Source organism: Pongo pygmaeus, chromosome 11 (genome assembly GCF_028885625.2).
Source record: "Pongo pygmaeus isolate AG05252 chromosome 11, NHGRI_mPonPyg2-v2.0_pri, whole genome shotgun sequence".
NCBI lineage: Eukaryota > Metazoa > Chordata > Mammalia > Primates > Hominidae > Pongo > Pongo pygmaeus.
Window position 1 is genome coordinate 127,686,686 of NC_072384.2, and position 23,232 is coordinate 127,709,917.

At 39.8% G+C, this 23,232-nt stretch overlaps 1 protein-coding gene across 6 annotated transcripts in view; it reads right to left on the bottom strand.

The window, feature by feature from the left end:
- The window catches only part of COL4A4 (collagen type IV alpha 4 chain), a 156,814-nt gene that overhangs the window by 78,236 nt on the left and 55,346 nt on the right, over window positions 1-23,232 (bottom strand). For all 6 annotated transcript variants that reach the window (XM_054479332.2, XM_054479330.2, XM_054479329.2 and 3 more), the window contains 13 exons: window positions 22,948-23,010; window positions 22,561-22,596; window positions 22,310-22,351; window positions 18,034-18,114; window positions 17,206-17,259; window positions 16,868-16,927; window positions 15,958-16,002; window positions 15,592-15,645; window positions 13,712-13,781; window positions 12,791-12,895; window positions 8,220-8,384; window positions 3,981-4,070; window positions 2,780-2,943 (listed from right to left, as the gene is read on the bottom strand). In XM_054479332.2, coding sequence (XP_054335307.1) covers window positions 2,780-2,943; window positions 3,981-4,070; window positions 8,220-8,384; window positions 12,791-12,895; window positions 13,712-13,781; window positions 15,592-15,645; window positions 15,958-16,002; window positions 16,868-16,927; window positions 17,206-17,259; window positions 18,034-18,114; window positions 22,310-22,351; window positions 22,561-22,596; window positions 22,948-23,010 — 1,029 coding nt within the window. The remainder of the gene's footprint in view (window positions 1-2,779; window positions 2,944-3,980; window positions 4,071-8,219; window positions 8,385-12,790; window positions 12,896-13,711; window positions 13,782-15,591; window positions 15,646-15,957; window positions 16,003-16,867; window positions 16,928-17,205; window positions 17,260-18,033; window positions 18,115-22,309; window positions 22,352-22,560; window positions 22,597-22,947; window positions 23,011-23,232) is intronic.

Consider the following 23,232-nt stretch of genomic DNA (forward strand, 5'->3'; position numbering starts at 1 on the left):
CTTTGGTTCGCTCTGCAGCCTCCTGGACTTTAATTCACTGGTATGTATCTTATACAGTGTGCAAAACACATGACTCAATTGAATTCTTACCAACAAGCCTCTAAGATGGTGTTCTTATATCCATTTTATAAATGCTGCAAGTAAAACTCAGAAGACTGCAGAGCTCCCAAATGTCGGAGATGGGATCTGAAGCTGGTCCACTTGCTCCTAGGCCCTAGTGCCTTGCACTAGAGCATCCTGGCCGGAAATCCCATCCTAGGGAGCGCCATCAGGCTAAGGCAATGAATGCAAAGACTTGGTTCAATTATATAAACAATTGCAAAGAACTTAAGCCTAATTTTCTGTTTTCTACTTTCCTACCAATCTGTGGCTGCTAGGGCCAGAGACCAGCAGACCATCTCCAGAGAGAGGAGATGTAGGGAGGATGGAGAGCCCCCATGAGCGAGAGCACCCCATAGTCTGCACTGTCTTTCATGCTCTTCTGTCTGTCCTTCCCTTCCTCCTTTCCCTTCTTTTCTTCCCTCCTTCTTTTCCTTTCTTTCTTTCCCTTCCTTTTCTTCTCTCCCTTCCCCTTCTCCTCCCCCTCCCCTCCCTTCTCTACCCTTTCCTTCCCTAGTGCCCCATGGTATGACCCTGGTCCCTGACTATGACCACAATGTAATGAATTTAATGCAGAGAAGCCATACGGACAGAATCATATACACAACAAACATCAGAAACGTGGCCAGCCTACAAAGTAAAGCCTCATAGAGCAACTGAATTAAGTAAACCTTAGCCATGATAACCCTAGATAAACAAGCAGTCCTCACTCAAAGATGTTAGCCCTAAGTAGCAACTCAACAGGAAGCCACAAAAATATTTTAGAGCCAATAAATCTTCACTAAGAAGATTAAGTACCAACACACACAAAAATCACTACAGTAAAATGTTGAATTTAAAAAGGAGACAATAAAATGCAAACTACTTAACAATTGCAGCCATGCTCACGCACATACATGCATTAAGGACCTAGCGTCCTATTGAGCAGAGGTGGCCAGTGGGCTTTGCACATGTGACATGGGTACTGCTGGGACACCTTAATCATTAACTTCACTTAAGTCTCTCAGGTTGGAACCTTATTTTCATGAGATTTTCCAGGGAAAATGGAAAAAAGTCCTTTGGGGCTTGATGGTCAAGTTCCAGGCCATCCCAGGATTGAGCCTTGTTAATAAGGAGGGGACAGACGGCTCTCTCCAGTCTCCAGGGGAGTACCCCAGTGGGCAGTGCTTTTATTATGAGGAATCAGACAGCTGAGAGGCTCTGCCTCAACCCGCTTCATCTGTGACTTTCACCAAATGAGAACCATCTTGAGGTAAATCTCACCCACTCTCTGGCACGATATCACATAAACTCTGACAAAGCCAGTATTTATAACCCCAGCCCAAACCTCTCATCTGAATCCTTAAGTTGAATATCATCCTACTGCCTACTTGACTTCTTGACTGGACTGTATAATAGGCATCTCTAACTTGAAATGTCTCAAATAGTACTGCTTTCTTTCCTCACCCAATGCCCACTCCTTCCATTGCCTTCCCATCTCAGTACATGGCAACTGCCTTCTTCCAGTGGCTCAAACAAAAAACCTTGGTTCTGTCCCTTACTTCTCTTTTCCTTATATCCTATGTCCAAACTAACAGCCAACCTCTTGGCTCTATCTTCAAAATATATCCAGAATCTGACCACCTTGCACCACATCCAGCACGACCACATTAAGGCATTGGCTGTCATATCTCACCAGGATTACACAGCAGCCTCCCAGCTCATCTCCCAGCCAATGTCCCTTATCCTTATGGTCTATGCTGCACAGAGCAACCAGAGTGAGTGATCCATTTAAAACTATTGTCTCGCTCTTCTTAAAACTCTCCCCTGGCTGTTTCATGTAGTCTAGAGTAAAGGCTCAGACCTGACCCATCTGTAAAGCCCCATGCTCTGCAGCCCTTCCTAACCTCCTGCCAGTTCCTTGACTTCATTTCCTGCTCTGCCCCTCTCTCTTCTCTCCAGCTACAATTGATGGTGATGGCTTTTATCACCACATGACATGCTGGATATTTACTTGCTGATCTGTTAGATGGTCTGTGTCCTCTCTGAAGCTCTAGGAGGGCAGAAACTGGGCTCTGGTCCCTGCTGTATCCCCAGCACCTGAAACAAGGCCTAGAACATAGTAGGCACTCAATAATACCAATTAGTTGAATAAGTAAATGATGGATGAATGGATGAATAAATATACTGTTTCTGTAGTCATTAGCATAATGTTTGTAGGTTCAAAACATAAATCATATATCACACTATAAATTAGAAAGAGGCACCTCGATTTTTATCTCTACATGTCTGATATGGTTTGGCTTTGTGACCCCACCCAAATCTCATCTCGAATTGTAATCGCCATAATCCCCATGTGTCGAGGGAGGGACCTGGTAGAAGGTGACTGGATCATGGGGAGGGTTTCCCCCATGCTGTTCTCACAATAGTGAGTGAGTTCTCATGAGATCTGATGGTTTTATAAAGGGCTCTTCCCCGTTCATGCTCTCTGTCACCTGCTGTCATGTAAGACATGCCTGCTTCCCCTTCTGCCATGATTGTAAGTTTCCTGAGGCCTCCCCACCCATGCAGAACTGCAAGTCAATTAAACCTCTTTCCTTAATAAATTACCTAGTCTTGGGTAGTATCTTTATGGTAGTGTGAAAACAGACTAATACAGTGTCTCTTTTAACTAGAAAGATGACTGGTAAGAGGTACTCACTGGTAGCCCTGGAGGTCCTTCAGCACCAGGAGGTCCCGGATCACCTTTTGTTCCAAGCCAGCCAGGGATCCCCAAGTCTCCCTTACTCCCCTGCCTCCCAGGAAGTCCTGGAGGCCCAGGGGGGCCCATGGGACCAGGCTCACAGGCACAGAGTCCTTCATTTCCTAGACAGAGGATCAATGGCAGATTTGTCATATTTCCTGAATAAAATCCCCAATAAGGGCTTCACTGTACAAAACCAATAGCCTAAATTAAGAACAAAGAGTCTGATATGCACTTATTGCAGACAATTGAGAGCACGTGCTGTGGGGGCTGGGTGTAGCACGGGGCACTGTGTGGGGTGCCTAGGCATGGGATGTAGGGTGGGCATAACATTTCTAAACAAATGGAGGGTTTTGTTCCTTAATAAATTTATCCTGACAAATTCTAGGGAAAAGCTGATATCCAATTCTACTGAAGAAATGTTAAAAATAATTCAACTTTTTTATTTTTAAAAGTTTTAAAAGCCTGTCCTTTGGTTCCTCCTGAAAAAAACTAAAAAAATTAATTGGTGAGTGCACAAACCCTAAACAATTAAGGAGACGAAATAATACATGAAGAAGGATTTTGATTGCATTGAATATTATAATTGATAATTCACCACAATGTATTTTCCAATTATCAGGACTTTTTGTCTTAAACAAATGTCTTCAGGGTAGTCAGACTCCTCATCTGTGTTGATGCTGTCACACCCACCTGACTCAGTTGCCCAAAACAACTCCAAACAATTTAGAGTGGAGAAACAGAGAGACAGGCAATTGATGAGTCTGGGAAATATAGGTCCCACAAAAATCAAACATCAATACTGTCCTATCACTGCCACTCTCAAGGAATCAAGAGCACCTTGTGAGCAAAGTCACCATTTGCAGGCAAAATTCATGGCAGGCAAATGTTTCCTTTATATATATATATATATAAATATATAAGACACAAGGCTTTGACTTTTATAATATATAAGACACAAGGCTTTATAAATATATAAGACACAAGGCTTTGACTTTTCAGTGACTTGTAATCGCATAGCACTTAATGGAGTACTCTAGTGGGTGACTAAGGTGAGTAACAAATCTGAATGAAATGCCACATTACACATCTCAGAAATGCCCCCCGATCGTCCATGTACAGTTGTCATCTAGAAATTCTACCTTTGGTGCCTACTTGCCTTTTTCTCCTTTTGAGCCTCTTCCTCCTGGGGGACCCACTTTGCCTTTTATTCCTTGTGGTCCAGGGTTCCCAACACTACAGTATGTCGCTGTCGAGGAGGTAAGGGGGTGGGTAGAGAGAATCACATAATTTTTCTGACTGTCTTCTATAGAACAAGTGACTTTTACACTCACATCCTCCCCCACGTGCTTCCTTTACCAACCCCATTCTTTGCTCCCTTGTTTTCCTAGGATTGTTTCTGTCTGAAATAAGAATATACACACATATAGATGATGCAGTGGTTATGGCATGCTTCTGCTACCATAACCATTGATAAAGCCAACCCTAATCTCAGCCCTACCTTAAATTAATGGGTTGCAAAACAAGATAATGTACAACAAAACAAAACAAAAAAACAAAAAAATGGATTCAGTGTATGGCAAAGATATTCCCCCACTCAGCGATCAATTATTAGCTAATGAAGAAAATGGAAAATCAGAGCTTATAAAAACAAAATTTCAGAGATGTCAGTTAAAGATGACAGATAAAATGCAAACAGTCTGGCATCCTCCCCAAATCACAGTAGAGAAAAATAATATTATAAAAAACCATAAACCAGCCTGGTGCGGTGGCTCACACCTGTAATCCCAACACTTTGGGAGGCCAAGGTGGGTGGATTGCTTGAGGTCAGGAGTTTGAGACCAGCCTAGCCAACATGGTAAAAACCCCGTCTCTGCAAAAATCACAAAAATTAGCCAGCCGCAGTGGTGCGTGCCTGTAATCCCCGCTACTTGAGAGGCCAAGGCAGGAGAATAGCTTGAACCTGGGAGGCAGAGGTTGCAGTGAACTGAGATCGCACCACTGTACTCTAGCCTGGGCGACGGAATGAGACTCCGTCTCAAAATAAATAAATAAGTAAGTAAGTAAATAAATAAAATAAATAAATAAATAAAAATAAGCATAAACCCACAGGACAAGGAAAAAGGGAGAGGAACCAGCAACAACGAGTAAAAGAATTTGGCAGATCCTTAAAAAAAAAAAAAAAAGCTGAATTTGAAGCAGGAAGCTTAGAAAGCTGAGAAAGAACCTGATTTACCCCAGAAATGTCTCCTAAATTTCAAGAATCTGTACCTCTGGAATAAGAACAACAGTGAGGTCCAAAACAGGATGATTTGTTTAAAAAAAACAGACCAAAGATCCCCTTCCTGAAATTGGCAGCCGGGAAAGAAAATAGACCCCCTACTACCCCCGCCAAAAAAACGTAGAAGAAAAACGCATCACAGCAAGCTATTTTAATTTATTTTATAATTAAAACAGAAGATGAGGGAGAGTATTGCATCCCTGAAACATGAACAGCCTGCTACAAAAGGAAACATTAAAAGAGAACAACAGCAATTGAAAATCATTGAAATTAAAATAGATATAGATATAGATATAGATATAGATATAGATATAGATATAGATATAGATAGATCATGAGAGCAGAAATTTAAAAATTCAGGTGGAGGGTTGTAATGTAGAATTGAGGAAATCTCCCAGAAAGTGTTACAGAAAAATAAACAGCTGGAGAGTAATAGAGTAAAGGTTAAAAAAAAAAAAAAAAAGACATGTAGGATTGATTTTCTGACAGAGTCCAGAAAGAGAAAAAAGAAGGAAAAAATGGAGGAGACAATGTTTTCAAAGGACACTTGATCTCTTCTCAGCCTTTTGGCTAAGATCGAGTGCAAAGAAACACTTGAAGAAAATTTTTCAGAAATGAAGGATATAGGTCCAGGCATGGTGGCTCACATCTATAATCCCAGCACTTTGGGAGGCCAAGGGGGGCAGATCACCTGGGGTCAGGAGTTTGAGACCAGCCTGGCCAACATGGTGAAACCCTGTCTCTACCAAAAAAATGCAAAAAATTAGCTGGGTGTGGTGGCATGGGCCTGCCATCCCAGCTACTCAGGAGGCTAAGGTAGGAGAATCGCTTGAACCAGGGAGGCAGAGGTTGCAGTGAACCAAGATTGCATCACTGCACTCCAGCCGGGGCAAGAGTAAGACTCTGTCTCAGGAAGAAAAAAAAAAAGAAAGAAAGAAAGACAAGACAAGACAAGACAAGACAAGACATGAAGGCTACATGCTGGATTAAAACTGCTTACTGACTGTGTGCAAGCCAGTACAAATGTACCCACACTAAGGCAAATCAAGTGGAATTTAAGACCCCAAAAACAAACCAAAAAAAAGAGCTCCTATGAGCTTCCAGAAAGGCAAATGGATTTCAAAACCAAAAAATCAAGTATCTAAATGTTATGAGTTCTCAGTAGCCAACACTGGAAGCTAGGAAACAATAGAAAATGCCCTCAAAATCCTGAGGGAGAAAGATTTCCTAACTAAAATTTTATATTCAGCCAAACTAGCAATCAAAGTCCACAGCAGAATTGAGGCATTTTCAGACAAGCAAGATCTCCCAGCTTTGCCCTTTTATTTACACTTTTCCCCAGGAAATATAATGAGGTAGTAAAGCATTAAAAAATATATGGGAAATAGAGGGCCCCAGAGAAAGAGAGAGGATGGAGGAAAGAAAGTCTCAGGATATTGGTAAAGGAAGATCTCAAGACAGTATTCTGGCAACAAATTAAAAAATGCAACCTGACCTAATCTGAACAACTGAAAAAGCCACAGGGGAGATTTATTCAAAGAGCTAATACTAATAGAATAGTTAATGAGTTAGAGTGTATAATGATGAAATTTAGATAATTCTGGGCAGTTTGAGGTTAAATTATAAGTATATTGAAAACCAAGCAAACAGACAAAGGAAACAAGACAATTGACAAGATGTTCTGGAAAAGCAATAATTTATACTATTATATGGCTCAGTTGGTGAATGGCCCTTATATAACCAACTATTCAGTGTAAACTCTGAATATTTATGTAACCAAATTATGACAATAATTGTATTGTAGTTGTGGGAGTAGAAAATGTGCACGTGTCAGCTGAGGGGTTGGTGAAAGAAAGCTAACTTCATCTTCCGTAGAGGAAAGTCAAAAGATAATGCTGAATTGGAAAAATTGAGAAATAGCAATACAAGTACATTGAATGTCAGTATAGAGGCAAATAACAAAACATCCAGCAACATGTGTTGAAATGATTGCCCTTGGAGAGGAAGGATTAGGAGAAGGAGTTGTGGGGGATTTCAGTTATCCATACCACACCTTGTAGAACAGTTTGAGTCTTAAACCTGAAACTGCCCTTGCAAAAATTCTCACAGTGAAAAAATGGCGACAGTGAAAGAGATATGACCTAAATAACTTCACCTTGTCTTCAGCCTCTAAATTGCCCTTGGCCATTTCTGAGCATGGGCCAAGCTAACTTTGAAAGAATTTAGTTATAGTTTAAATAATAATAGCCCTTCCCAAAACTAAACTGCCTTCATAATGCTAATAAAAGACCACCAGGTAAACAAAACAAAACAAGAAGGGCCTGTATTCTGCTAAGATGTAGGTATACTTAAATAATTAGCAGCATTATTATTCCAGAGATCACAAGATTTGCAATCTCCCCAATTACTCCTATAAATGATATCACTATTATAAAACCTAAGATTGGCCTTTTGAGACGTCTTTTCAGACTTTTGCATTTCTGATGACTGGATGGCTGCACCTAGACCCAAGACTCATGACTCAAGGGTCCCGTGGCCCCCACCCAGAAGTGGATTTAACACATGAGGACCATTTTCCACATCCCCATGATTTCATCCACAGCCCCCTGCCTGCCAAACTATCTTTAAAAAACCCTAGCCTCCAAATTTTCAGAGAGTCTTTTTTATTTTTATTTATATTTCATTTATTATTTTAGTAATAATAAAACTCCAGTCTTCCATTTAGCCAGCTCTATGTATGTTAAATGCTTTCTCTATTGCAATTCCCCTCTCTCGACAAATCAGCTCTCCCTGGGCAGTGGGCAAAATAAACCCACCGGGCAGTCACAAACCAAGCCCATATATAACTCTGATGAAAATTAAAACTACATTTTAAAAAAACTGGTATTATTTTACAAAGTTCTATCATTTACACTGAAACTCCTAACCAAATGATTGCACATACTTTAATTGATGTGAAAGTCCAACTTCAGTTTATTTGTTTGTAAAAGACTACCAACTTAGCTCATGAAACATCATATAACTTTTAAAATATTTTAAAAACTATGCTTTCTTAGTGACACTGCTAATATCAAAAGCAGCATAAATGTTAATGAATACAAATAAGGAGTACTTTACCACTTGATCCTGGGAGGCCCTGCAGGCCTGGTTCTCCAGGCAAGCCAGGTGATCCTGGCTTCCCTGGTTTTCCTGGAGCAGAATCAGGTCTCCCAGGAATACCAGCTTCTCCTGGAAGCCCAGGAAGACCAGGAAATCCTTGTGGCCCAGGGGGTCCTATCATGCCTGCAAGATAAATCAAGAATGAAAATTACATATACTCTCAGAGTAAATGTCTCTGTAGAAGAAATCAAGATCAGTACACACTTGCTTAGGTTGTCGAATTTTTTAAAGGGAAAGAGATGGAGCTGAAGGCCATTATGCTAAGTGAAATAAGCCAGACACAGAAAGAAATACTGCATGGTCTCACTTATATGTGGAATCTAAAATAGTCAAACTCATAAAAGCAGAGAGTAGGATGGTGGTTCCCAGGGGCTGGGGGAAGAGAGGAATGGAGTGATGTTGGTCAAAGGGTACGAAGTCTTAGTCATGCAAGATAAATAAGTTCCAGAGATCTAATGTACAGCATGAAAATGATAGTTAACAATACTGTATCTTATATTTGAATTTTGCTAAGAGGTTAGATCTAAAATAAATCTTCTCACCACCTCCCACAAATGATAACTATGTAGACGTGACAAATAGGTTAATTAGCTGGAATGTGGTGATCATTGTACAATGTATACATATATCAGAACACCAAGCTGTGTATCTTAAATATAAACAATTTTTATATGTCAGTGATATCTCCATAAAGCTATTTGCTAATGCTCTAGATGACAACTTTCAGAAGTAGAAAAAAAAAAGTGATGTATAAAGTTTGCTTTTCCACAGAACAGATTACTAGCCATAAAGCAGGAGTTATAATAATTTGAATAAACTGCATTAAAAGAAAAAAACATAGCTCAAAAATAAAGACAATATCCCAGCCATTAAAATGTCTTGCCTCCTTTGAAATAAGCACACAGTGGAAAGAAATGGGTTTAGACAATCAGATTTTCTTATCTTTTCCCCACTCTTTAGGGTTATTGGGGAAGAAACATATTTGATTTAATTAAAATGATTACTTTTTCAATCTTTCTACCTTGATAACTTGGTAAAAATAATCCAAATAAACATATTAGCATATTTAGTGGGTAAAAATATAGACTCACATAATCATCTACGTAGAACATAAAATATTGTACTTATCACAGCAGTCCAGGTTGATGGGGAAGGATGGAGGTGCCAGATTTGAACTTAGCCTTTCCCTCTCTAGCCAGGAGACCTTAAGCAGGTTATTTAACTTATTGAGTATTCTGTATATATCTCCAGAGGCTTGTTATGAGGATTAAATAAAATAATCCATGTAAGAAGCTTAGTGTAATATCCAGCAAGAGCACATGCTCAGTGAATGTTCAGTGTGCTCAGATGAGGTCAAAACGAATAATGCAACAGCAGGAAATCCTGCTTCCCCTTGACATCCTACTCCCCTTGCTGCTGTCTTTGGCTTAAAGATAGCTGAAAGCTGGCCAGGCCCGGTGGCTCACGCCTGTAATCCCAGTACTTTGGGAGGCCGAGGCAGGCAGATCACCTGAGGTCAGGAGTTTGAGACTAGCCTGGCCAAAATGGTGAAACCCCATCTCTACTAAAAATACAAAAATTACCTGGGCATGGTGGCAGGTGCCTGTAATCCCAGCTATTTGGGAGGCTGAGGCAGGAGAATCGCTTGAACCTGAGAGGCGGAGGTTGCAGTGAGCCAAGATCGTGTCATTGCACTCTTGTACTCTAGCCTAGGCAACAAGAGCGAAGCTCCATCTCAAAAAGAAAAAAAAAAGATAGCTGGAAGCCTCTGTGAGAGTGACCACCTCTCACAGCTTTTTTCCTAAGCGTGTCTGGCTCCAGATCCTCTCTGTGGAAGACTGCGTTTTTCACAGATGGCCATCACGGGAGCTCTGTCCCACACCCTCTGGTTGAACTTTGACATGTCTCTATCAAAAGGTGGGTGTGTTCCCTCCCTCTGAATGAGGCCATTAGAAAAGATGATTCAGCTTCTGCCTTGTGAGCCAAAACTCTTGAGACTGGAGTTCTGAGCTACCATATAAGCAACGATAAGAAGCTACCATATTGTAAGGAAGCCTTAGTACAGAGCCCACCCAGGGAGGCTCCTGAGGCTACACAAGAGAAATCAGAGAGGTGTCCAGGCAGGCCCAGCCCCCTTCCTGAACTCTTAAACTGCAGAAAGAGTGAGAGGTACTGTACTGATTGCTATTGTTTCAAACCACTAGGTTTTAGGAAATTTTTTCAGCAAGAGATAACTGAAACCCTGTCAGTAATCAGTAATGTAGCATGTTTATTAAATTAATGGCTGTCATTATTGTGTCCATATGTGCTGGGCTTCAGTAGACTTACAAACATATTCACTCCTCGAACAATCCTGCAAAGTTTATACCTTATAGATAAGGCACAGAAAGTTTAGGCCAAATATCTGTGGTAATAATAGCTAATATATTGAGTCTTTACTATACACTAGACTGCAGTCTAAAGGCTGTATACGTATTATTTCTTTCAACCCCAAGACCTTGTTTTACAGATAAGAAAACTGATGTACAGAGAGGTTTAATAAATGTCCAAGATCACACAGCTTGCAAGTAGGAGAAATTGGAACTTTTCTAGCTCATAGTGCAAATGCATTAAGTATTTCACTGTACCACATTATACTATATGGCTTTCACTAAATGCTAAGGTGGGATTTGATTACAAGTGTCTGACTCTGAAACTGTGCTTATCTCATGGTAAATACTGTAGATAATTACCAAATTATCTATAAGATATTGTATACATTGTATATATAGTAAATACTATAGATATTAACAATAATATCTATAATTATCTACAAATTATATATACAAGTATATAATAGGACTAGATACACTCCTGTGCTTAGAACAAAATGAAAATGAGCTCCTGTGGATTTGGCTGCCATCTTGTCTTCAAGCCATTTCTAAGACCTGATGTGGACTCAATACAATCAGTCATTGGATGAACCTGGGTGCTGCCTGCTGCCTTGTCCCATTGCCAGGAAGAATGCTTAACCACCTGCCAACAGGGAGAATGGGCTACAGTGTGTGGCATATTGCAGTACTGTCCACCCAACTGTAGAGCATGAAGTCAATAGAGTAAGTTGTGACAGCATTAAATTTGTTTTATTATAAAAGAAATGAATGGGATAGAAGAGTGTGTCACATACCAAAAATGTATACTTTTGTATATTTTTGTCTGAATCACCTGTACATATGGATACATACATGTTTGTGTAATGTAAATGTATATGTTTTGCATATAAATGTAATGTAAAATCAAATGCATTTCTTACTATGGGTCATAGTCTAGATTTGAAAGCTATTGGGTTAATTTATTTTTTAAAACCTTGTGAATTAAGAGGTTTCCTGGGTTTGAATCCACTAGAGACACTTGTTACTTACTATTAGATCTTCACTTTAATCACTGTAGACACTATTCTATTGCAAACAAGCCTGATTGGAGAATTCAAAGACCAGAGTCCAGTGCTTTCTGACCAATGGAATACTCTACATTATTTATATACTCCTGGGTCAGTTAGGCTAAGGCTGTGCTATCTGAAGGTTAAGTGAACTAGACAAGGCTTTTCCACCTTTGTGGTTATTGAATCCTGCAAACTGAAAGCTAGATGCATGGAAGATTAAACAAGAGTTTTGTAGTTAGCAGTCGAACATCTCAGAAAACTTCTCACCTCTTCTCGGTAAATATAACAAGAGACACAGGCTGGGTAAAACTACATTTACTCAAGACTTTTCTCCTCACAGGTTTAATCAGTTCTCCTGGGTTCACAGACTGCAAATACCCTCTAAACCTCAATTCCTAATCTTACTAGGAATATTAACCAGCGCAGCACCTGAAGGAGTTCAAAGTCCTTATGACAACAGGACTGTTTCCCAGGCTTTTTACCAAATGCCAGTGTGGCCCATCATTTTCTTATTTTTGTTTTTGAGGCGAGGGAAGAAGACTATTTCAAAGTAATTACAAATGAAAGTTTTTTTAATCATAATTTTTACTTCCACCTTTCATGCAGGAGATTTAAGCGCGGGATTAGGTGAATGTACTAAATTTTACAAGTAGATGTCAACAGGGAGAGCCTTCCAGAAGGGTGGGAAAACATGGGGAAACACTAATCCTAGCAGTGGTTTCCAAGCCTTATCTGCATGCGATAACTTTGTGGGAGGCCTGTTGTTATACACACATATTCCTTACAACACCCCTGTGATATTGATTGAATGTTCCGGGGTGCAACTGAGAAACCTGTATTCCTCCCAAGTAAGTGATTAATTGGTTTGAGTTCAGTGGTTCTTAACCTTGGCTATATGTTACAAATACAGGAGCGCTTCTATAGTATCAGATCCCCAGGCCCATCTCCCAAGAGTCCAACATTCTTGGTCTGGGGTGTGCACAGGCATCAGTATTATTTTACACAATCCTAAGGTGATTCCAATATCAGCTATGGTTGAAAGCTACTGGTGCTGATGATGATGCAGGAAATCTGACCTGTAAAAGCCAGGGCATCAGGGCATCCGTACCTGCACAGGCTTCCCCTGGTCTGCCCAAGAGACCTGGGGGACCAGGTGGTCCAACATCCCCTGTTTCTCCATAGCGGCCAGGGAACCCTGGGTCCCCTGGTGGGCCTGCCAAAGATAATGGCACATGAGAATAAACAAATGATATGTGCATTTTAAAATTCAGACAACAATTACTGTTTGTGAGACTCAGTAAAGTATAATTAGGAGACTTTTTTGCAGCTTCTCATTACATTTAAAACTAAATATCTTAAATGTGAACCCCCTTGGCTGTGCCTCTTCCTCAGACACGTGAACTTTGAATGGGGCTCTTTGTCATTGATTTAGGCTACTCCTTTCGGTGGCAGCATCTTGATAGGTGTTAGTCAAATAGTTTTGTTTTTGTTTTTGTTTTTCAGATGGAGTCTCCCTCTGTTGCCTGGGCTGGAATGCATGATCTCAGCTCACTGCAACCTCCACCTCCCAGGTTCAAGTGATTCTCTTGCCTCAGCCTCCCAAGTAGCTGGGATTACAAGCATGTGCCACCACACCCACCTAATTTTTGTATTATTAGTAGAGACGGGGTTTCACCATGTTGGCCAGGCTGGTCTCGAACTCCTGACCTCAAGTGATCTGCCTGCCTCGGACTTCCAAAGTACTAGGGTTACAGGCGTGAGCCACTGAACCCAGCCAGTAAAATAGTTTCATACAATTTTTAGCGATTAAAAAAAGACTTTCTGAAAGATGACAATAAAAATCCCAGCATACAGTATATGTACTGAAAAAAACCTCAGGCACATGTATAATTATACACTCATGCTACAGTTCACGCATTCAGCCTGCCTAGTGTGCAAGCTATGGAAATACTGGGCCAGACTCTTCTGTCCTGGCCACTCAACTCCTATTTCTGCATAATTTATGGAGGAACTGAATAGGAACACAAACCTTTGAGTGGAAGAGGTGGAGTCACCAAAACACCTGGTGGTCCTGGGTGCCCTCGATTTCCAGGATCCCCCTGAAATCATTCATTCATTCACTTTTTAAAGGAATATTAATTTTACTCATGTTGCCTGGCATTAAACCAATATTAGAATGACCATGTGCCCATTCATATAAGAAGCAGAGATTATGGGCTGAATAGAGAAATGAAGCATCCATGGAGTTTTAGGAGCAGCAAAGATGCATATAATCTCTTACCTACAAGTAGTGGAAGTAAATAGCAAGTCACAAAGCTTCCACAAAAGAAAAGAAATTTAACTCCAATGAAATTATTCTATGCCTATAAATTGGATACCTCTGATGTCACCAAGTTTCTTAGATATACTATGAGCATTAACGTCTAACTTGGCATCGATGACAAATAGTTTATTCACCTAACAAGGTCTGAATCTACATTTTATTTTAGCAGCAAATAGTGTCCCCCTAAATCATGTCCCTTTAATGCCACCATGGCTTTAAGGGAACACAATTCCCTTGCACATGCTGAGCAAGTGCCAGATGTCAGATCACAGAAGTTAAAAAGGAAAGAAAAAATGCAGTGGTGTTAAAAGCAGAAAACTCTCTAAGAGGCCCTCTGTTTCTAATCTCAATAAGCCCATGCATTTTTTTAAATTCTCATGATTATTCATCTTCAAAAGGATCACTTCTCAAATGTAGAACATAATAATGCTTAATATGACATGGATATGATAATATGATAATCATGCATAACGCACAGCATGCATTAAAGTAATATACAGTCAGCACTCTTATACAAAATATTTTTAAAATAATAAAAATCCAACGATAAAAATAATAAAACAATAGAATATGACAACTGTTTACATAGCATTTACATTGTATTAGAGATTATAAGTAATCCAGAGATGATTTAAAATACAAGATTGGGCGTGTAAGTATTATGCAAATACTACATCATTTTACATCAGGGACTTGAGCATCTGAGGATTTTGGTAGCCTAGGGGTTCTGAAACTAATCTCCCACAGACAACGAGGGACAACTGATATGGTTTGGCTGTGCCCCCAGCTAAATCTCATCTTGAATGGTAACTCCTACAATTCCCACCTGTTGTGGAAGGAACCCAGTGGGAGGTAATTGAATTGTGGGGGTGGGTCTTTCCTGAGCTATTCTTTTTTTTTTTTTTTGAGATGGAATCTCGCTCTGTCACCCAGGCTGGAGTGCAGTGGCACGATCTCTGCTCACTGCAAGCTCCGCCTCCCAGGTTCACGCCATTCTCCTGCCTCAGCCTCCCAAGTAGCTGGGACTATAGGCGCCTGCCACCATGCCTGGCTAATTTTGTTTTTGTATTTTAGTAGAGACGGGGTTTCACCGTGTTAGCCAGGATGGTCTCGATCTCCTGACCTCATGATCTGCCTGCCTTGGCCTCCCAAAGTGCTGGGATTACAGGCTTGAGCCACCACACCCAGCCTTTCCTGCGCTATTCTTGTGATAGTGAATGAGTCTCACAAGATAATGGTTTTAAAAAATAGGAGTTTCCCTGTACAAGCTCTCTCTTTGCCTGCTGCCATCCATGTAAGACGTGACTTGCTCCTTCTTGCCTTCTTCCAAGATTGTGAGGCCTCCCCAGCCACGTGGAACTGTAAGCCCATTAAACCTCTTTCTTTTGTAAATTGTCCAGTCTTGGATATGTCTTTATCAGCAACATGAAAAACAGACTAATGTAACAATTGAATAAAAAATTAACTGTATCTCTTCTAAAAATTACATTCTTGAATGATTCCTGGCAATACTTTTAAAAATAAATTACATAATATTAAGGATATAAACTTTTATCAGGATATATTAAAATAGGCTCACTTTTTACCTTTGGGCCAATTAATCCAAATAGCCCAGGATCTCCAACCAGTCCTAGTTCTCCCTACAAACAAGCACAAACATGCCTTAAAAAAAAAAAAAAAGTGACTGGGTGACAAATTATCTCATTCTCATTTAATTTAAGCAACGCATTGCCCACTGAGACCATGCAAAGTCTTAACACTGTTCGTCAGCTGCATCAGACAATCTTGTGCTTCAATTTTTGCACCCACAGTTAAATCCTTCAATCCATAAAATGAATGTTTCTGCCTTCCTAATTACTGTGTTTGCACGCAACAGTACAACTTCTGAATTATACTAAATTGCATTTACTAATGAAAATGTATTTATTATCTCCATAATGAGGTACCTTTACCTTTAATCCTGGAAAACCTGGAGATCCATAGGAACCAGGATCCCCCTAATAAATTCACAAAAATCAGGATAAACAGAATTAAATCAGAATGCATTAACCAGCTCAGTGCATCATTTTTCACCTTATCAAATTGTTCCATGGATATTTGGTCTTGTTTGCAAAGCTAGCTGAATAAAAGGAAATAGATTCCATTTCTTTATAGCATTTGCTACTTGAAGTGATCTTTAGTCTTATTCCAAAAATCCATGTCATTGCCAGTGTTTTAATTAAGAATGTATTTTTGTTGTCATTGCTTTTCCAATTTTAATTTACTTAACTTAGTGCTTGCACTGGGCCAAATATCTTTAAAATCTCTGCAATATAATTTGCCTGGAAATTAATAGTTGCTCTGTGCATCATTAGCAATAAAAATGACCATGGAAACCAATATTGCCCCATTCAGGACTAAATCTAGAACCAAATAAACTCAAAGCCCATGCCAGATGCGGTTTGGCCTCCATGGTGACTCTACAAATGGACTTTCTATTAGTGACACGTGGTGATGTTTGGAGCTTAATATTGTACTTTTTTTCTAGCTACTGCCCCTAGATCACCAAGTTTCCTCAAATAGACTTAAATTAACTATTCCAAGCTACTTTCATACTGGCACTGAGGTGCCAGACAAGAGATGCCACAATCCTGTTACTTTTCCCAAATCCTTCTATCTTTTGCTTGCCTGTTTTATCTAGATGATGTCAATGGAAGGATGCTCTGGGATATTTAGATATTCCATAATTCTTGTTCAAAACGTTTTGTTCTTACATGAGCTATTCTTCACTTTTGAGCTTGTGGGACTACTGACCTGCTTTTATAAAAACATGAAAGAGAAATATCTCCAAATTCACTGATGTTAATAGCAAATGATGCTTACCCGAGGCCCTGGAAATCCGGGAATACCTTTTTCTCCTTTTGCCCCAATACCGGATTCTCCCTTTAAGAGATGACAACATTTAGAGGGGTTCAAGCAACAATATTTCAGCAATGGGGAAAGCAAAAACAAAATGAGAAACAAAAATTATTGTCAGCAGCTTAAAGAAAACAACTACTTTAGAATAGAGGCTCTATAGGATTATGATAAGATAGTGAAAAATTCTGGTAATACATATTAGCACTTAAAGCAATGATAAAGACCATGAGAAATAACATTTTAAGTTAAGATAGTACATCACACAAATGAAAAAAAAAAAAAAAGATACTTAAATAAACTACCTTGCGTCCTGGTGGTCCTGGCAGTCCAATCATTCCGGGAATTCCTTTTATACCCTAAAAATTACAATGAATATAATTTGGTCTATTCTTATTATGTAACATACTGAATCCCATCTCCTTCAGAAATCATCTCTTTTTACAACCTGTTTCACCTTTAAAAAAAAACCTTAAGACATTACTCTTCACCTGTTCTAATTAGCACACTTATAAACCAGACACTATTTGAGCCAGTTCTCTATGTGAGAGGTATATGGGACACCACGGTGGACCACCATGGAGCCAGACAGCAGATATAATTTGGGAATGCAGCCATTGAAAAAGTGGCTCATTTTGAGCAAAGTAAAGAAATTTAACCCAGCAACTGAAAAGCAACAACAGAATCTGCATGTGGCACCAGTAGTATCAGCACTGGTAGCTGACAGAGGAATTAATATTTGCCAAGAGTCTATTATGGCCCAGTTCTATGCATTTGTTATCTTCTCAATTATCAAGACATCAAACTCATCTGTAACATCTAAAGGACAACTGGGCTTCCGGTGGTGTTTTCAATCCACACATCAAAACATTAACAAGCACACGTCATAATTTAGCAGCCTGAGTTAGGTCTGCCACTCAGCAGCTGGGTAAACTTGAGAACACTGGGAACCTTCCAAGCCTCATTTTCAATGCCGCATGATGGGGCCAATGGTAGTACCAACCTATTAAAGTAGGTTTGAGACTAGTGCAGTGATGCATAGAAAGACCTCTGTACTTTGCTGCCACAGATCCATGTTCAAAAAATATTTTCTACTGCTACTTTCCAAGGTGACATATGGATTTGGGAATTACCTTTTCTCCTTTATAGAGACAAAAGTCAGGTGGCTCTACCAACAGGGTGGGTCCAGGAGAACCTTGCTGACCAACCTCACCCTTAAAAAAAAAAGGAAGATAATAAAAATTTCATATTAATTTATGTTTTGAAGGTTTTCACCCATGTATTGTGGTATAATGCTTCCAATCCTATGTGTCATGGATTTAAAATACAAGTTGTGGCAAGTACATCATAGAATATAAAAGGATATTTACTGTTTTTCTTATAAAAATTTAACACACACTTATTGTTAAAAATAAATTTAAAAAACGAAAATGATTCTTAATCCTACTATCCAGGGCCAGGTGCGGTGGCTCACGCCTGTAATCCGAGCACTTTGAGAGGCTGAGGTGGGTGGATCACGAGGTCAGGAGATTGAGACCATCCTGGCTAACATGGTGAAACCCCATCTCTACTAAAAATACAAAAAAAAAAAAAAAATTAGCCGGACGTGGTGGCGGGCGCCTGTAGTCCCAGCTACTCGGGAAGCTGAGGCAGGAGAATGGCGTGAATCTGGGAGGCAGAGCTTGCAGTGAGCAGAGATCGTGCCACTGCACTCCAGCCTGGGTGACAGAGCGAGACTCCATCTCAAAAAATAAATAAATAAATAAAAAATCCTACTATCCAGAGGTAATCTCTATTAAAACTTTGATATAACTTTTTGTGGTGTGTGTGTGTATATGTGTATATATGTACATATATGTGTATATAGGTGAATAAACAATTTGTTTTATGTTTACAAAAATATAATCAGAATACTATATAATAAATATATAAACATGATTTAAAATATACAGCATATTTTATTAAATTTTTAAATAATTTTATATTTTCCTTACAACAATACTTTGTGAGCCTTTTTCTATTATACTAAAAGCTCTTCAGGATCCTGATTTTTTTTTTTTTTTTTTTTTTTTTTTTTTTTGAGACAGTGTTCGCTGTCACTCAGGCTGGAGCACAATGGCGCAATCTCAGCTGACTGCAACCTCTGCCTCCCGGGCTCAAGCGATTCTTGTGCCTCAGCCTCCCGAGTACCTGGGATTACAGATAATGCACCATCATGCCCAGCTAATTTTTGTATTTTCGGTAGAGATGGGATTTCGCCATGTTAGCCAGGCTGGTCTCAAACTCCTGGCCTCACGTAACGATCCTGATTTTTAATGCCAATACAATAATCTATCATAAGAATGTACTGTAATGTATTAAGCCATCCTACTCTGGTTAGATTGGATTATTTCTATTTATTTTCAATAATATTTTAAAACTGTAAAATAATAGCCACAATTTTTATTTATGCCACGATAGATGTTTTTCTACTGAAGAAAAGAATGTTTCTTGAATGAATTTTGCCACAATCATAAATTCTCACCATTAATTAGAAGATAAATATTTTGTGCTTTTCTGGGTATTACTATTATTCTACACTTAGTATGATCTTTCCTCTTTGCCATAGTTAAGAACAGGCTATAGGTCACCCATGTTTGCAAACCAGGCCCTTACTGGCTCTGTCACTTGAGACAAGTTCCTTAAAGCCTCTCTCAGTCCTCATTTCCTTACTTCCTTGAAACCTCATTTCTCTTCTCTGCTGAAATGGAGATTGTAATATTACCTATCTCAAACTATTCTGTTGAATAGATAATACACATAAAATGCTTCCTGTCTTGAGGGTAACAAAGTAAATTCCCCAATATATCATTACTAAAACTACTAATGCTTTTGATAGGTGGAATTTTTAGAAGAATATCAAGTTTAAATAGAAAAAAAAAGAGTTCAATTTCTACCTAAACCTGGGAAATTGCAGAAAAGCCAGATTAGAAACATTGTCTGTTTTGTTTTGTTTTTTTCCTTGATTTATCTACGCACCTAACACAGTGTTGGTGTAGCACCTGCCCTAAAGATATCTGCTGTGTGAATAAACCATTGAACGAGCACATTAACAAAACATGAGTAAATGCATAGCATATATTGGTAAAGATAGCCACTCTTATTCTTGTAATTGAGATAAACCGTAACAAAACCCTTAAAAGGGACAAGCAGCCGGCTTCTTCAAAATATTGGTCATATTGCTATTTTTTTTTCATATTGTAAAAGTATCATATACTCAGTATAGTCAAAAGTACAAAGAAGGAAAACTATGAAGAATTAAAATGTAAAAGGTCCATAACTATATCATGTAGGCATAAATAGCAGCAACCATTTAGGGCAGTGTTTCTTAAAATGAGGTGGGCAAACACACTCTAGAACATCTGAGAATTCTGCATCAATATTTTATCTTATTTTATTTTATTTATTTATATTTTTTGAGATGTAGTCTCACTCTGTCACCCAGGCTGGAGTGAAATGGCACAATCTTGGCTCACTGCAACTGCCACCTCCCAGGTTCAAGCAATTCTCCCGCCTCAGCCTCCCAAGTAGCTAGGACTACAGGCACGCACCACCATGCCCGGCTAATTTTTGTATTTTTAGCAGAGACGGGGTTTCGCCATGTTGGCCAGGCTGGTCTCGAACTCCTAACCCCTCAGGTGATCCACCCGCCTTGGCCTCCCAAAGTACTGGGATCACAGGCGTGAGCCACTGGGCCTGGCCCAAAATTGTAAAATTATGTGTTCATTCACCTGACAATCTAAAAGAATTAATCTAAGCACATTTGAGATCATTTGAATGGCCACCTCATAGCCAAATACTTCCAAGTTATTCCACAGCCTGAGTTTGCAAATGTGTCTGATTGGACTGGCGCAGAAAGTCACTAAGATGCCAATGCTTGCTGGACTCTGCAATGGCGCACGGGCTTCTGTGGCTTTGACGAACATATTCCAGAGCTCCACGGCTTCCCGAACTTGAAAAACATTGTTTTGGTATATTTTCATTCAGTCATTTCTATAGGCCAGAGATTCTCAAGGTTGGGGGAAGGGGAAAGCAGTTAGGCAACCCCTTCCTGCAGGGACATCTGGCAATGTTTTGATACATTTTAAGTTGGCACAATTGGAGGGACGGGATGCTACTGACATCTAGTGGGGAGAGGCCAGGGATATGGCTAAACTTCCTGTAACACACAGGACAGCTTCCACAACAATGAAATAGCAGCAGCCTGAGGTTGAGAAATCCCTCTCTGTGTATATTTTAATGTCTTTCTTGTTGCTGTTGCTTTTACAAAGTTGAGTTTATATTTTTGTAACCTGTACTTTCTGTTCAGCATTATATCACAGGCACTTCCCCACATCATGAAGTCGTCATACATATTTTTGATTCTTGTGCCGTTCTGTTAAATGACTATACCATGACTTACTCAATCACACTGGAACTCCATGAGAGCAGGGATCAGGTCTGTCTTACTAAATCCCCACACCCAGTGTCAGTCCTAGCTTGGCATGGAGCAGATGCTTAATATTGACTTGCCCTCAGTTGTTGAAAGAGCCACTCACCTACTGCTGGACGTTCAGATTGTTTCCAGGTGGGTTGCCTTCTTAAATCACTCTTCTTTTTTTTTTTCTTTTTTTTTGGCTCACTGCAACCTCTGCCTCCCAGGTTCAAGCAATTCTCCTTCCTCATCCTCCCGAGTAGCTGGGACTACAGGTACGCACCACCATGCCCAGCTAATTTTTGTATTTTTAGTAGAGATGGGGTTTCACCATGTTGGCCAGGATGGTCTCAATCACTCGACATCATGATCCACCCACCTCGGCCTCCCAAAGTGCTGGAATTACAGGCGTGAGCCACCGTGCCCAGCCCTTAAATCACTTTTCTAAAGCTTATTCTTACTAAGTTTTATGCTTCAGCCAAAAAGGACAGTGGGTGTGAATGGCAGGGGGAGGAGACGGGGAGGAGGGGTGTAGAAAAAGAGTGGGTTGGAGATCGTGTATTGCTCAGTGCTCTTGGTTCCAGTCATTTATATTTGTATTTATATGCATATTTAAGGGTGGAGTTTAGGACTTATGTGAAATTAAGCAAAACAAATCCGTGATTTGACAAAACTGTTACTCTGGACATAATATATTGTCAAAAATGTTCAATCTGTTTGCTAGGGTGAAACATGTTACACAAATTAACCTGAATGTAGTGTTAAATTTTGTCAGAGCTTTCATTTTACAGTCAAGGGTAATGGTGCCATAATAATTCAGCAAAGAAAAGTTCTCAGCCATAAAATTGGGCAGGGACTAGATAATGAGTACAAGTTCAAATAATCAGAACAGCCTCCACCCCTGAGCAGCACACACACTTCACCATCTGCGCCTCAGAGCAAGAGGGAATTCTTACCGAGTCTCCCATTTGCCCCTTTATTCCCACACCGGGATTTCCCTGAGAAAGAAATGAAAAAGAATCTAACTGCTTTTGAATTTTAAAAAAGTAATTAAAAGCAATTAAGACTTCTGGCTACACAATTTATTGCAGTTTATGGAATACTTTGGGAAGTCTGATAAGAGGAAAGCCATCATCTGACAAATATCAGTGGTCAATTATTTCATTGTTCGGGGCTCTATTGATATATCCTGCTCATGACTGCCTACCTTCAAACCTGGACGCCCTGGTTGGCCCGGAGGTCCCTAAATCGAGGGAGAAAAAAACACAAATCAATCATCAGACATAGAAATCAGAATGTGCCTTCTTTTGTTACCCCAAGGTCCCATTTAGGAAACCCTTAATTTTAAAACATGCAATGATGGAGTTTCTATCATGGATGGGCTGTTTTCTGTGAAGATGATGTCAGTGTCTCATCCGCAGGGGACCTGTGCTTCAAGATGGAGTCCCACTGATAATGGTGGGTTTTCACTGATTCATCGATTATAATCTCTCAAACTGCCCACCTGTGTCTGATCCAAAATGGCAACTTTGCTTCTTTATTTTCATGTAGAATCTGGTTTTTAAAGGGATCACATCAGCAGTGCTGTACTCACCACTAACCCTGGCTCTCCAGGATATCCTGTGGGGCCCGCTGGTCCTCCTGCACCCCAAAATCCCTATAACATGAGAAAAATCAGTGCATCTGTTACCCAAAATTGTAATCATCTTTCACAGAAAGAGTTGCGTGTGATCCCATGTGGATAAAAACCTCTAAAGAAATCACAGCCCCCAGCACATCTGGTCTGCTAGGACATTTTCAACAGCAACTTTGATGCAGCCCTAAAAGGGCACCAAGCAGACTGGGCATGGTGGTTCACACCTGTAATCCCAGGACTTTG